The sequence below is a fragment of the Urocitellus parryii genome, chromosome 9, assembly GCF_045843805.1.
Source record: "Urocitellus parryii isolate mUroPar1 chromosome 9, mUroPar1.hap1, whole genome shotgun sequence".
In the NCBI taxonomy this organism is placed as follows: domain Eukaryota; kingdom Metazoa; phylum Chordata; class Mammalia; order Rodentia; family Sciuridae; genus Urocitellus; species Urocitellus parryii.
The window spans coordinates 22729362-22741679 of record NC_135539.1 but is presented as its reverse complement, the minus strand read 5'-3'; the positions used below and the strand labels follow the sequence as shown (position 1 = coordinate 22741679).

At 57.6% G+C, this 12318-nt stretch overlaps 1 protein-coding gene across 1 annotated transcript; it reads right to left on the bottom strand.

Moving 5' to 3' along the window:
- Window positions 1–442: 442 nt before the first annotated feature.
- On the bottom strand, window positions 443–9749 carry Kctd7 (potassium channel tetramerization domain containing 7). Its single transcript, XM_026400352.2, has 4 exons — window positions 9508–9749; window positions 6509–6678; window positions 3178–3356; window positions 443–2811 (listed from the first exon to the last, which is right to left on the bottom strand). Exons 1-4 carry the CDS (start codon window positions 9649–9651, stop codon window positions 2435–2437), a joined length of 870 nt encoding a protein of 289 aa, XP_026256137.1. The 5' UTR covers window positions 9652–9749; the 3' UTR covers window positions 443–2434.
- Window positions 9750–12318: the final 2569 nt, after the last annotated feature.

Genomic DNA, 12318 nt, shown 5'->3' with positions numbered 1-12318 from the left:
TCCTTGGCAGGCACTGGCTGGCCACCCCCTCAGCCATGGACACACATTCCTTCTAGTGGAGGGCCTTGGGTGGCCCTGGGAGCTCTCCTAACCATCCTTCCTGGCCCCTGAGGTCACAAGGATGGCCTGGGAGACGTGGCTTCCACAGATGGCCACTGCACACCATCACCCAGCGGCATGGTCACCTGGCCCAAGCTTCTCAGAAGAGAAGGCCATGCTGGGCCCCAATTCCCTCACTCGCCTTAGGAAGTGCTCCAGGAGGCAGAGCAGGTAGACAGACGTGAGCGTGGAGGGCACAGGAGGACATCTGGGTACACCTGCTCCACTAGCCACGGGAAGAATTGCAATGATTATGCTCCTCATCATGAACAAAGTTCTTGTGCCACAAAAAAATAGAAAGGTCACTAATTAAAAGAAAACAAAGGATTTTTTTGTTGTTTGTAGAAAAAGAAACCCACATGCTTCTGACAAGTCTTTTCTGACTCCCCCCACACTGAGCAGGACAGGGGGCAGGTGCAGTGGGCACTGCTACAAGCCTCAGCACTCAGGACACCCCCAGACACTGCACAGGATGGGGGCAGGTGCAACGGGCACTGCTGCAAGTCCCAGCACTCAGAGGGCTGAGGCAGCAGGATTGTGTGAGCCCAGGAGGTCAAGGCCAGCTGGACTCAACAGGAGGCTGAGACCACTTCTAGGGAGGAGCCTCAGGCTGGTGCCCAGTGTCCCCTCGGCCGGTCTTCCTGCCCCGAGCCTTGTCTCCTCCCCTCCCCGCAGTGGCAGAGAACTCACCACTGAGGACAGCATGAAGAATGGGGAAACGAGCATCTCCAGCAGGAGCCAGAGGGACAGTGTCCTTGGCCAGCACCCTGCAACCCGGGGCCACCTTTAGGACCTGCTCCTGGGCACAAGTGACCCTGGGCAGACCAGTTTTCTCCCATCCTGCAGGTGTGGAGGACAACAGCAGAGCTCCCTGATGCTCCTGGAGGTGCTGGGTAGGAAGCCAAGGGCCCCAGGGGGGCACCAGACCAGGCACTCCTCTGGAAGCATCTGCTACAGTCCCTCAGAGAGGAGCACAGGAGCAGCAGGAAGCCCCATCAAGTGGACGGCCTCCCTGTCAGAGCAGGGTGTCACTGCAGGGATGTCGGCTTTGGAACAGATGACTGTGTTCTTGAGAATGAGAGGAAATGCGAGTCTTGGACCAGGAATGACAGCCCTGTCCTCTCAGACCGAGTCTCCACCGTCCCACCCTCCCAGGAGTGAGATGGGAACTCCCTGGACTCTCCTCCCACTGGGATCAGGATGAAGGACTTAGCCAGGGTCCCGACACGGCCCTCTCTTCCTCAGTAGGATGTAGCCACCTCCACCTGAGCTTCTTATTGACTACTTAGTGCAGTGAGGCTGATCTCAATGATGCTCTCTCCCTTGGTTTTTCTGAGACAGGGTCTTGCTCTGTTGCCAGACTGGTACTGAACTTGGGCCTCACGTTGTCCTCCCACCCCAGCCTCCTGAGCAGCGGGGACCACAGGCGCAGCCCAGTCCTGGCTCATCAACTCTTCACATATAAGATCTCTCCCTCTGGAGTCACCCCGAGTTGTCCAGGACACTACTGTCAGCAAGGAGCCCGACGCGGGGACATGTCTGCCCTACAGGGGGCTGCACAGATCTCCCTAGAGGATGAGAGCCCACTGCCCAGCTAGGGCCCCAAGCTGCAGACAGAGTGACATGGAAACAAGTGGCAGAGGCCACCGGGGGCCCTCCTCTGCCGACGGTGGGGGGGAGGCAGGCCTGGACACTTCTCCAGAGCAGACTCTGGGGGAGGGCATCGGCAAGAAGAGGAATAGGGTCTGGAAAGGCCCCTCCAGCTCAGTGTGAGGGACCCGGACGGGTGTCAGGGTGTTCTGGCTGGCAGAAGTCAGGCGTCCCAACCGCTGCACTCCCGCGATACTGAGAAGACGCCCTGCTGTAAACATGGTGCTGTCCTATGGCCGTCCTGGTACGTGGCTTTGGCAACAAGGGCCACATCTCCAAGAGGCGCAGGGAGCTGTTCTGAGGAGGTCTCCACACCCCCTGCCAGGGCAGGCGCAGGGCAGAGCCCACACACCTGGTCCACATGGATGCCCTGGGTCCAGGAGGGCACCCTCATGCCCATGCAGCAGCCTCTCGGGCAGCAGCCTCACTGGAACCTCTCTCCACCTCCTGCTTAAGCCCTGGCTGGACCTGGCCAGCCACAGGTGCAGGCTGCCATGCCCAGGAAAAGGCATGGGAAACCCGTCCCTGTCCTGAGGGCCACAAGCCCTGAGACTAGCCCTGAGGCTGCACCTGTCCCAAGAAGCTGTGCCTTGGGACTCGGTCCTGCCTTGGGTTCTGGGACAGCTGCAGCCCCTGAATTCTGGGACAGCAGAGCCACCGAGGAGGGGCAGGCCTCCCTCGCTGCTCACCACCAGGTGATCTTGAACTCGTAGATGGGGCGCTTGCAGTAGTAGTGGTTGACCAGGTGCTTGTCGCACACCCCAATGCACTGGTGGTCCACCGTGAGGCCCTGGGCCGCCAGGTCCGTGACCAGGCAGTGCAGCAGGTCGTAGACGTCCGCCACGGCCTCCCAGGGCCCAAAGGACACATCCACCTCACAGTGGTGCTCAAAGAGCTGACCATCACTTTCACTCCGCTCGAAGCGTAGGGAATTGAGCAGTGGACACTCGTAGGGCGTGATGGGCATTTCCTCCTTGAAGACGCAGACCTTGAGCTTGGCGAAGCGTGCCTTGCGCTGCACCGCCCGCAGCCGCGCGATCTCCACGATCCGCTCCAGGTGGTCTACGGGCAAAACAGCACCAGTCATGGGCAGGGCGGAGGGGCCGAGGGAGCGCCCGGACAGCGGGATGCCGGGACGAGGCTGAGCTGGGGCAGGGGGCTGGGGGCCCACTGGCACAAGCCTGAACAAGGTCAGGGCTCCTCGAGCAATAGGGGGCCAGCGGCAGAGGCTGCCCTCCGAACACGCTGCCCCACAAGCCAGCGGCCCCTTCAGCTGGGCTGGAGTCTCCAGCACCACCCAGGGAGGATGGAACCTCGGACCCCCTTGCTCTGGCGGGAACCCAGGCCCCCGAAACCCAGGCACTGACCCGCGCCCTGTGACCACCCCCCCATCCCGGGCCCCAGACCGACAGGGCCCTTGACCCTCACCTTTGTAGTAGGGCATGAGCCCCAGGAAGGCCTGGCGCACCTTCTCGCCCTTGAGCGGCTGCACGTTCTCCAGCTGCTCCAGCAGCGGCCCGATGGCGTAGTACTGGGCCTCCTTGTGCACAGCGCGCACGCGCTCCCGGGGCGGCAGGTCTCCCGAGCGCAGGAAGTTCAGCACGTCCCTAAGCGGGGAGAGGACAGGGTTGGCCAGAAGCCCACCAGCCTGGGCTGGGGCACAGGGCCTGGACCAAGGCCAGCAGTGCCGTGTGGTTAAGTGAACCTGACCTCCACTTTTGCAAAATAAAATAATAAAGCGCCTCGCAACGTCTCACGCTGACACGAGAGCATCAGAAAACTCCCAGTGGTGTGACTAGTTGCCTTAGTCAGTGTCATCGTTACTGTTGTCCTTATTAGGAGCTCACAGGTACGGTGAGAAGATAGGATCTTTACATGCACATACTGATGTACGGCTGTCACACGGAAGGTCACGACTGAAGCAAGTCCCCGGGTGCAGGAAGGAAGGAAAGATGGCTGAGAGGGGCATCCAGCTTACCACCCAGCTGCAGCCCCCACCCAAATGCACCCATCTCGATTATAAAATCCAGTTACCGGTGTAAGCAGGCAACACATTCTCACAACCACCACCCAAACCCAGGTACAGAATGACTCACCTCCGGGGCTCCCTGCCCTTCCAGGTCAGTCCCACCTACAAGGTCGGCTGGGTGGGCCTGAGACTCACAGGGCAGGCTGCAGCTCTCCTAGCTACTCCCCCTCCGACATACTGGCTCTCAGATGTACCTGCGCTGCCCAGAGGGTCTACTCCTGCTCACTGCTCCTTTCACTCCTCATTTAAGTGGCACATCACTGAAGGTGATGACTACTCTCCATTCATCCATCCTCCGGTGATGGGTGCTGGGGCTAGCTCCCGCTTTTGACTGTCACAGAGCATGACAGACCCTCCTGGTGAGGTCTCTGTGACAGGCGTTAACTTCTCCTGGGCCCTGTGGGAAGTGGCGGGCACCCAGGGGCTGCCGCACTTCACACTCCCACCAGCTCGGCCTGGGCATGCCACCTGGTGCCCATCCCCACCATCAAGGAAACAAAACGCCGGACCCCAGTGTTGGGACCAACTGGTCTCAGGACTGAAAAAAAATCACATATATTTTCTTCAAAAAAATTCCATCCTTCTAACTCTGTTTTCAGATTCTTTGAGTTAGTGCTGAGTGTTCCACCCCACTGCTGACGGGATGGGAGGGGACCGGCAAACCAGGACCCAGCGGTGGCCTCGGGAACTGGCTTGCAGCTCAGTGCAGCCTGCTGGTGAGCACTGGAGACCTGTCGGTGCCAGCCACTGCCCACTGCTGCTCACGCAGTCCTCTCGGCAGCCTCAGCATGGTGCTCTCCACCTCTGTTCTAAAGGACCTGGGGGTCCAGGGAGGTCCCGAAAACCTCTGCTGCAAGAGACCAGCGCCAGAGGCACAGACTGGCTGCCTCTCAGCCCACAGCCACAATGCCCAGGCCTTGGGAGGTATGCAGACCACAGCGCCCTGTGCTGACCACAATGGGGACTGCCCCAGGAGGCACCCGCGCAGCCTCTGTGGGTCCTGGAACAGGAGCTGCACACCTCTGCTTAGGGTGCACCACTGGCCACTGGGGCCCACAACCCAGGCATGCTGCCACTTCTTGTCTCCTGTTGTGGCCTGGCCAGGGTCTAGCACATGCCAGCTATGGCCACCTGGGTGTGGGCATTTGGCCTGGGGTCGAACCCCGACCCCCTCCTCATAGCCCCTTCTAAAGCTGGTCCTTGGGGGCTGGGGATGTGGCTCAAGCGGTAGCGCGCTCGCCTGGCATGCATGCGGCCTGGGTTCGATCCTCAGCACCACATACAAACAAAGATGTTGTGTCCGCCGAAAACTAAAAAATAAATATTAAAAAAAATTCTCTCTCTCTCTCTTTAAAAAAATAAATTAAAAAAAATAAAGCTGGCTGGAGATGTGGCTCAGCGGTAGCGCGCTCGCCTGGCATGCGTGCGGCCCGGGTTCGATCCTCAGCACCACATACCAACAAAGATGTTGTGTCCGCCGAGAACTAAAAAATAAATATTAAAAAAAAAAAAAAAAAAAAAAAAAAAAAAAAAAAAAATAAAGCTGGTTCTTGGTGGTCTTCAGCAAACCTTCAGGCGCTCTGAGAAACAAGACCTCAGGGCAAGGCCAGCTGAGAGTGCCACCTGCAAACAAAGACCTTTTTATAGTTCCACGAGTGAGGTGACACTTTGTTTTCCCAGCATCAGAGGCAGCTGACAGCCCACTGGGACACCCAGATGCTTCAAAGCAGATCATTGGCCAGAAGCTTCTTGCTGAGCACAGAAGTGACCCTTCCCCCAGTGCGGGCAGCACAGAGGTGCGGTGGTGCAGTCTGCCTCCCTGGACACGTGCTTCAAGGTCAAGGACCACACTGGTTCTGAGTCATCTCCACTCCACTGAAGGAACAAAAATCCCAGCCAAATACTCTGAAGAGCACCTGGCCAGAGGTCACACCAAAGCTCCTCGATCCTGAGAGTCCATGAGGCAGCCCTAACTCCTCCTGTCACCAAGAGAAACTAAGGCAGAGTCCTAGGACCTTTATGAAGCCTTTCCTTCAGAAGGGCTTTTCTTTTTGCCCTTGAGTGTTCACATCTTTTAGTGTTAAAATCACAGGAACAAAGGGTTGGTCTGTTTAAGACTTTTCTTGGCAAACAGGTACGGCATGCCGATCAGCCTCACCTCAGCTGTCTCTGTCTTATGACATGGCCACGCTGAGCCCAGGATCCCAGTGCTCGGTGAGATCACACCTGGCCTCTCCAGGCAGGTGACTACTACCCAGGAGTCAGACTGCACAGGATAGATGGGATTTGTTTTGTTTTGGTTTTGGTCTGGGTGTTGCAGCCAGGGGCTTAACCACTGAGCCACATCTCCAGTCCTTTTATATGTTGAGGCAGGGTCTTGCTGAGTTGCTGAGGCTGACCTTGAACTCACGATCCTCTGCCTCAGGCGTGCACCTGGGTGCCCAGTTTCCGTGTTTCATCCCATCCAGCTGGTGTGTGATGCTGGGATCTCTCTGGCTGTCCTGTCTCCACTGGCAAAGCGACTCAGAATTCTGCCCCAATGCATGAGCCCATTTACCAACCCCACGTTACTCCCCTGCCCTCTAGGTGCCAGGTGCCATGCTGAGGCCCCAGACCTGCGCATGTTACTCCCCTGCCCTCTAGGTGCCTGGTGCCATGCTGAGGCCCCAGACTTGAGCCCAGGTAACTCACTTGCCAGGACTGCAAAGTGGACGGTGGATGGAGACGTACCCAAAGTGTGTGCCATCTCGGTCGATGAAGTACCGGCCCTCTGCGTCTGTGGGGATGTAATGTCGCCCGCTGAACATGGCAGCCAGCATGGTGTCCTCGTAACGCCGCAGAGTGGACAGGCGTGTTGTGAAGTGAGCCCCTCCAATGTTAAGGGGGACAACCTCAGGAAACTGGAAGGAACAACCAGAGCCCTCAGGCAGTGGGGGCAAGTAGGCTTCCCACCTGCAGTCTGCTCGGTCTGCTGCTGCCACCTGTCCGCTCAGCCTCTGCAAGCCGAGCCCTGGTCTGGACGGTCCTCTCTTTCCCCTCCCTCCTCCTCCATCCTCCAGTTGCTAAGTCCTGCATCCCACCTGGGAGCTCGTAATCAGGTCTCTGCTCTCAGAGTCCAAGCCCTCCCTGTCCTCCCTGCACTTCCTCAGCTTGTTGTCCTCCTGCCCTGGCTCACGCTGCCTTCTGTGACCGCTCTTCCTCTGTCCACTAGTCAATGAAATCACCCCAGCTGGAGGTGCAGGCTGTGCACTGCAGAGAGGACCTTGGATGGAGGTGACCTGCCAAGTTGCCAACCCGTGGGTCTCCTCTTCTGGTCCACTCCAGGCACCAGGCAGGTCCTTCTCAAGGCTCCTGTCCAAGTCCCTTCTCTGTGGGTCTGGCTGCTCCACTGCCCCTTCTGCCCAGCACACTCACCCCCACTCCACGCACAGCCCTGCCTCAGCACCCAGCACAACACGCTGCTGACCTGCTCCACTAGACCTCGGCTCACCAAGGGGACAGCCTGCCGGCAGCAGAGATCAGCAGATGTCTGCTGAGGGTCCAGCCAGTCCTCGTCCCTCCCTTGCTCCATTCCTGTCCCACTCACTCTGCAGAAAGAGATGATCAGTCCCCAGTTCACCTGAGGCCCGGGAGGCAAGGGCTTGGGGAGGACAGAAAGACAGACTTGCTCTGGGAAACTCAGAGCCCTACAACGTCAGGCGGCCTTCAATTGCCGTGGCTCCCACCAAACTGCAAAGAAGCCAGGCCTTTAACTTCCCCAAGGCTTCCTCCAGGCCAACTAGAGTTCTATCCTGGCAGTGCAGTGGCGTCTCCCTGGCTCTATTCAAAGTCTCTGTGCATCTATTCAAGCAGTCACATAAAGTTGGATGTAAAGATGTGACGTGATACACACCTAAGACCCGGCTCACAGTGAAGACCTGAGGTTTACAGATGGAGGAAGGAAGGAAACAAGCAGATTGTATAGGTATGTGCTGACTCCCATGCACCCAGAGGGTGCTTCCTCTACAAGCCTTCTTCACCCATTGGATGTGCACACCAAGGACTCAAATACTGTTTTGGAATAATAATACTTTATATTTCTGGAGCTCTTTTAATCTTTTCTAAGGATATTTGATACCAAACTATGTATTTGTTCGATGTTAGGGATGAGAATTGAAACAGATGAAAAAAAGCTGCAGAGAGTATGTGTAGAATTTTGCTTGTCTTCACAGGTTTCCAAGATGCCAGGCATTCAGGGCTCTAAGTCTTGCCTGCACCTGTCTCCTCCCCAGGTGTGTGTGTGTGTAGGGGGTGCTGGGAAATCAAGCCCAGAGCCTTACACCTGCCAGGCAGATGCTCTACCACTGGGCTACAGCACCATTGTGAAAAACAGTAATGGAGGGCTGGGATGCAGCTCAGTAGTAGAGTGCTTGCCTAGGATGTGTGAGGCCCTGGGTTCAATCCCAGAACCACAAAGCAAAATAAAACAAAGGTAGATGGGTGTGGTGGCACACACCTGTAATCCCAGTTATTGGGGAGGAGGAGTCAGGAGGATCACAAGTTCAAGACCAGCCTGGACAACTTAAGTGAAATCCTGTCTCAAAAAAAAAAAAAAAAAAAAAAAGGTAATCAAAACACAGTTTTGGTGCTCACTCGGAGCACTGGCGCTCCAGTCTGTAGGTCTTGTGCCCTTTCCTTCAAGCCACACCATTTCCTCAATGACAGTGCACAAAACTATGTCTCTGCTGGCTATTTTTCCCAGCTGCAGAGAGTATGTGTAGAATTTTGCTTGCTTCACAGGTTTCCAAGATGCCAGGCATTCAGGGCTCTAAGATGCTCTTTGCAGCCCAGGGCCTCACCCAGCCCAGCCCTCCGTGTCCAGCAATACTCCTAGCCTCTGACTTCAGGGTCCACCCTCCTTACCCTTTCCCCTGAAGGTCTCTTTAGTGATAGTATGGTACACACAATTAGAACCAGTGAAGCCACAGTGCAGGGGCACCGCAGCTGCTGGGGGAGACTTCTCTTCCTGCATCTGCTCCTCACCTGCAGGTAGCCCTGCCTGCCCCTGGGCAGCCTCCCTGGCTCTCTGGAAGACCCCATCATCTCCTGGGAAGAGCTGGCTCACCCATCCCACTCCAGACACAAACTTAGGATGCAACCTCCCGGCCTCTGTGGACTCTGGCCAGCTGGTGTTGGAAGGAGGGGTAGGGACACACCTGTCCTGCCACACCCCAGTGGGCTTTGCAGGAGAGCAGGGAAGCTCCAGTTGCCCCTGCTCTCTCAGGTGGGCCCTGCCAGCACCTGTTCCCCAACCCTGCCCCAGCCCCAGCCCACCCAAGTGGGTCCTGTTGCACTCCCCCCCCCTTTCAGTCTTGCCTGCACCTGTCACCTCCCCAGGTCGGTCCTGCTTGTACCTGTTCCCCCCTTTCAGTCCAGCCTGCACCTGACCCCTCCCCAGGTCGGTCCTGCCTGCACCTGTCTCCTCCCCAGGTCGGTGCTGCCTGCACCCATCCCTTCCCCAGGTCGGTCCTCTGCACCTGCTTCCCTCGCCCCGCCCCAGGTCGGTCCTGCCTGCACCTGTTCCCTCCCCAGGTCGGTCCTGCGTGAATCTGTCCCCTCTCCAGGTTGGTCCTACCTGCACCTGTCCCCTCCCCAGGTCGGTTCTCCCTGCACCTGTCCCCGCCCCACCCGGCTCCAGGTCGGTCCTGCCTACACCTGTCCCACCGCCCCGCCCCGCCCGGGTCCGCTACCTCCTGTGGCAGCAGCGGCAGCGCGTGGCCCGCCTGCGTGGCCGTCGGCGTGGCCGGCTCCAGAAAGTCGTCCTCGGCGTCGGAGCTGGACATGGCACCGTCAGGGCGACGGCTGTCTGGCTCCCGCCCCGTGACTACCACCATCCCTCTGGCTCTGGGCGGTGGGCGCGGCTGCGGGCGGGGAGGGCGGTGGCCGCGGGCTCTAGCGCCGGGCAGCGCGGGGCATGACGCGGCTGCGGGGCGGGCGGAGCAGCGGAACCTGCGCGGACCGAAGGCGGTGGCTAGCAGCGCGGCCGAGGAGGCCGATCCCCGGCCGCCTCCTGCCATTGGTCGAGGCCGCTGCGACTCCGCCCTGATTGACAGCAAGCTTGCCCAGTGGCGGAGGCAGCGCGAGAGGCCTGCGCGGGCGCGGCCTATGGGAGCGGGCCTGCCCGCCTGCCCCGCTCCGATTGGTGCTCCGGACGCGGATGCGCGCTCGCGGGGGCGTGCTCGGGGCGGGCGGGGCAGCTCCCCCAGAGGACGCGGCCCTGAGGCTGGAGGATGCAGCTTGGGCACCGCGCTGGACCCTCCGCGTGGATGCGCGGTACAGTCCGCCGGCGTCCGGCTGAGCCCTTGCGTTTCGTTGCGTGACCCGCGTTGTGGGCGGGGAAGCCGTCTGGGCCGGGTCGCCCTCCGAGACCCTCCTAGGTAGGGGTGGAGGCTGAAGATCCAGTGCCTCACGTGATCCTCCGGAGTTGGCAGGAAAGGAAAGGAGGCTGAGAGGACCGGAGTCAGGGAGGTTAGCGACAAGCGGCTGGCGCAGCACTTCCACCGCTGGGCCAGTCGCACTCCGGTTGTAGGAACTCCCTAATCCAGAGCTGTGTCAGAATCGCTGCAGGAGCCTAGTGCAGAGGCCAGCTCCGGTGTCGCCCCAGCACCGATCCGGCCGCCTGGCGCGTCCCCTCCAAGCAGCACCGCCCCATAGTAAGGCCCCCGAGGCTTCCTCCTATCTGCCATTTCGCTGTAACCTTTTCAGAAGTACCAATAACAAAATTTCCTCTTTTCACCCTTACCATTAGGATGTTTCAGTTTGTAGCAGAAATCTCAGCCAAAAGTGGTGTAGAAATCTCAGCCAAAAGAGTGTCATTATCTTATGTAACAAGAAGCCTGCGCAGATCTAGGGTGGTCCCTTAACTAACTCAACAGGGGCTTTAAACCAGCTTCCTTGGTTCATCCACTCTGCCAAGTGGCCTCCCCCTCAGGAATCCATGGGAGAAGACCACAGAACTGGGCTGGGCTGTGGCCAGTGGCAAAGTACTTGCCCAGCGTGTGTGAGGCACTGGGTTCAATCCTCAGCGCTACATAAAAATAAAGGTACCGTCCATCCACAACTCTGTGTATCTGTATTTCTAAGGATATTGATGGATCGTGGGGCGGTTGGGACACGGCCCCAAGGCTAGAGGATGCAGCTTGGGCACCGCACAAGGACATTTTCCCTATCTGAAGCTCTTCCCCCATTTGCCTTCTTGAACCTGACTGGCACTTGACCCCCCCATCTAATGGGTCAGCTGACCCCAATACAATAAGCCCCAGAAAAACCTCTATTCACAGTCCTGTCCCACCCTAATGGATCATATGTATGAGATACATATGAAGACCACAGAACTCAGGGGTCATCAGGGAGATGGTTCTTCTAACACTCTGAAGGCAAGGCTGCAGGGACAGGCTCAGAGTGGGAGGAGGGGAAATCTGTGTGCAGTCAGCTTTATGTGGCTGAAATGTCCGGCAGTTTCCATGTCTGCTGAAGATTTCTGTTAGGAATGAAGTTTCCCATTTGGTTTTGTTTACTAGTTCTGGGGAAATCCAAGGTCAGCAGCTGGGGTAAGGGCTTACAGGGTGAGTGGGAGGGATTATGGCAGGCTTTCTGGCAAGACAGGGCAGTTTGCTGGCAGCAAGGATTTCCAAGCCAGATCACAACAGGGACCAGGGAGCCTTGAAGGAGGCCTGTTACTCCCTGCCCATGCAGAGGCTGCAGCTCTGAGATCCCAGGCAGGTATAGCCCTGGGACTACTTCTCCAAAATCCAGCCACAGGAGTGGCCCACAGTCAGCCAGTCTTGTGATGGGCAACTGGATTTCGTGTCTGCTTTCTGCCCAAGGAAAGCACTTTCTGTCTTTCCTTTAGAAAATAGTTTTTGTATGTTGACAAGTCTTTGAAGTGCTATTCAGCTTCCAGTTTTCTATCCTAATTTTAATTCAATGAATATTTTAACAAGAAACAAAAACAGAAAAAAACATTCATTCCTCCACTTACCTTGTCTTTATTGTAAATTTGATGTAGATATTTTAGACATATGAATGCTATGGTCAATCATATAGTAAGTTCAAACCCATGGCCCACCCAACTCCAGCCCATGAAAGGCACCTGACTCCTACCATTAGCAGGAACCCCTCCAGGGCATCCCACAGAGGCTACCATGGCATGCATGCTGTGTTGAGCTGGACGACACCGCACCAAAAAGTGCAAAACCCTGCGTGTTAGAGGGAAACTGTAAAGAAGACATCCCCTACAGCCCCCGCGGCCCCCACCCCTGTGGCGCTGGCCCTGGCAGAGGATCTGCCTCCTCGTCCAGTGGGCACCACGTACTTGCTCCTGACAGTCATTTCTGTTTCCCAAGCTGAACCATCAAGTTCCCACTTGAGCAGTGCAGCTGATCCTGGCTGTTTGGGGATGTGCAATGAGTGGAAAGCTGTCCTTTGGCCACTGCAAGGAAGAACCACTCTCCAGGGCTGTTCTGTGACAGCTCTGCTGCGGACTTGGTATCACGTCAGCT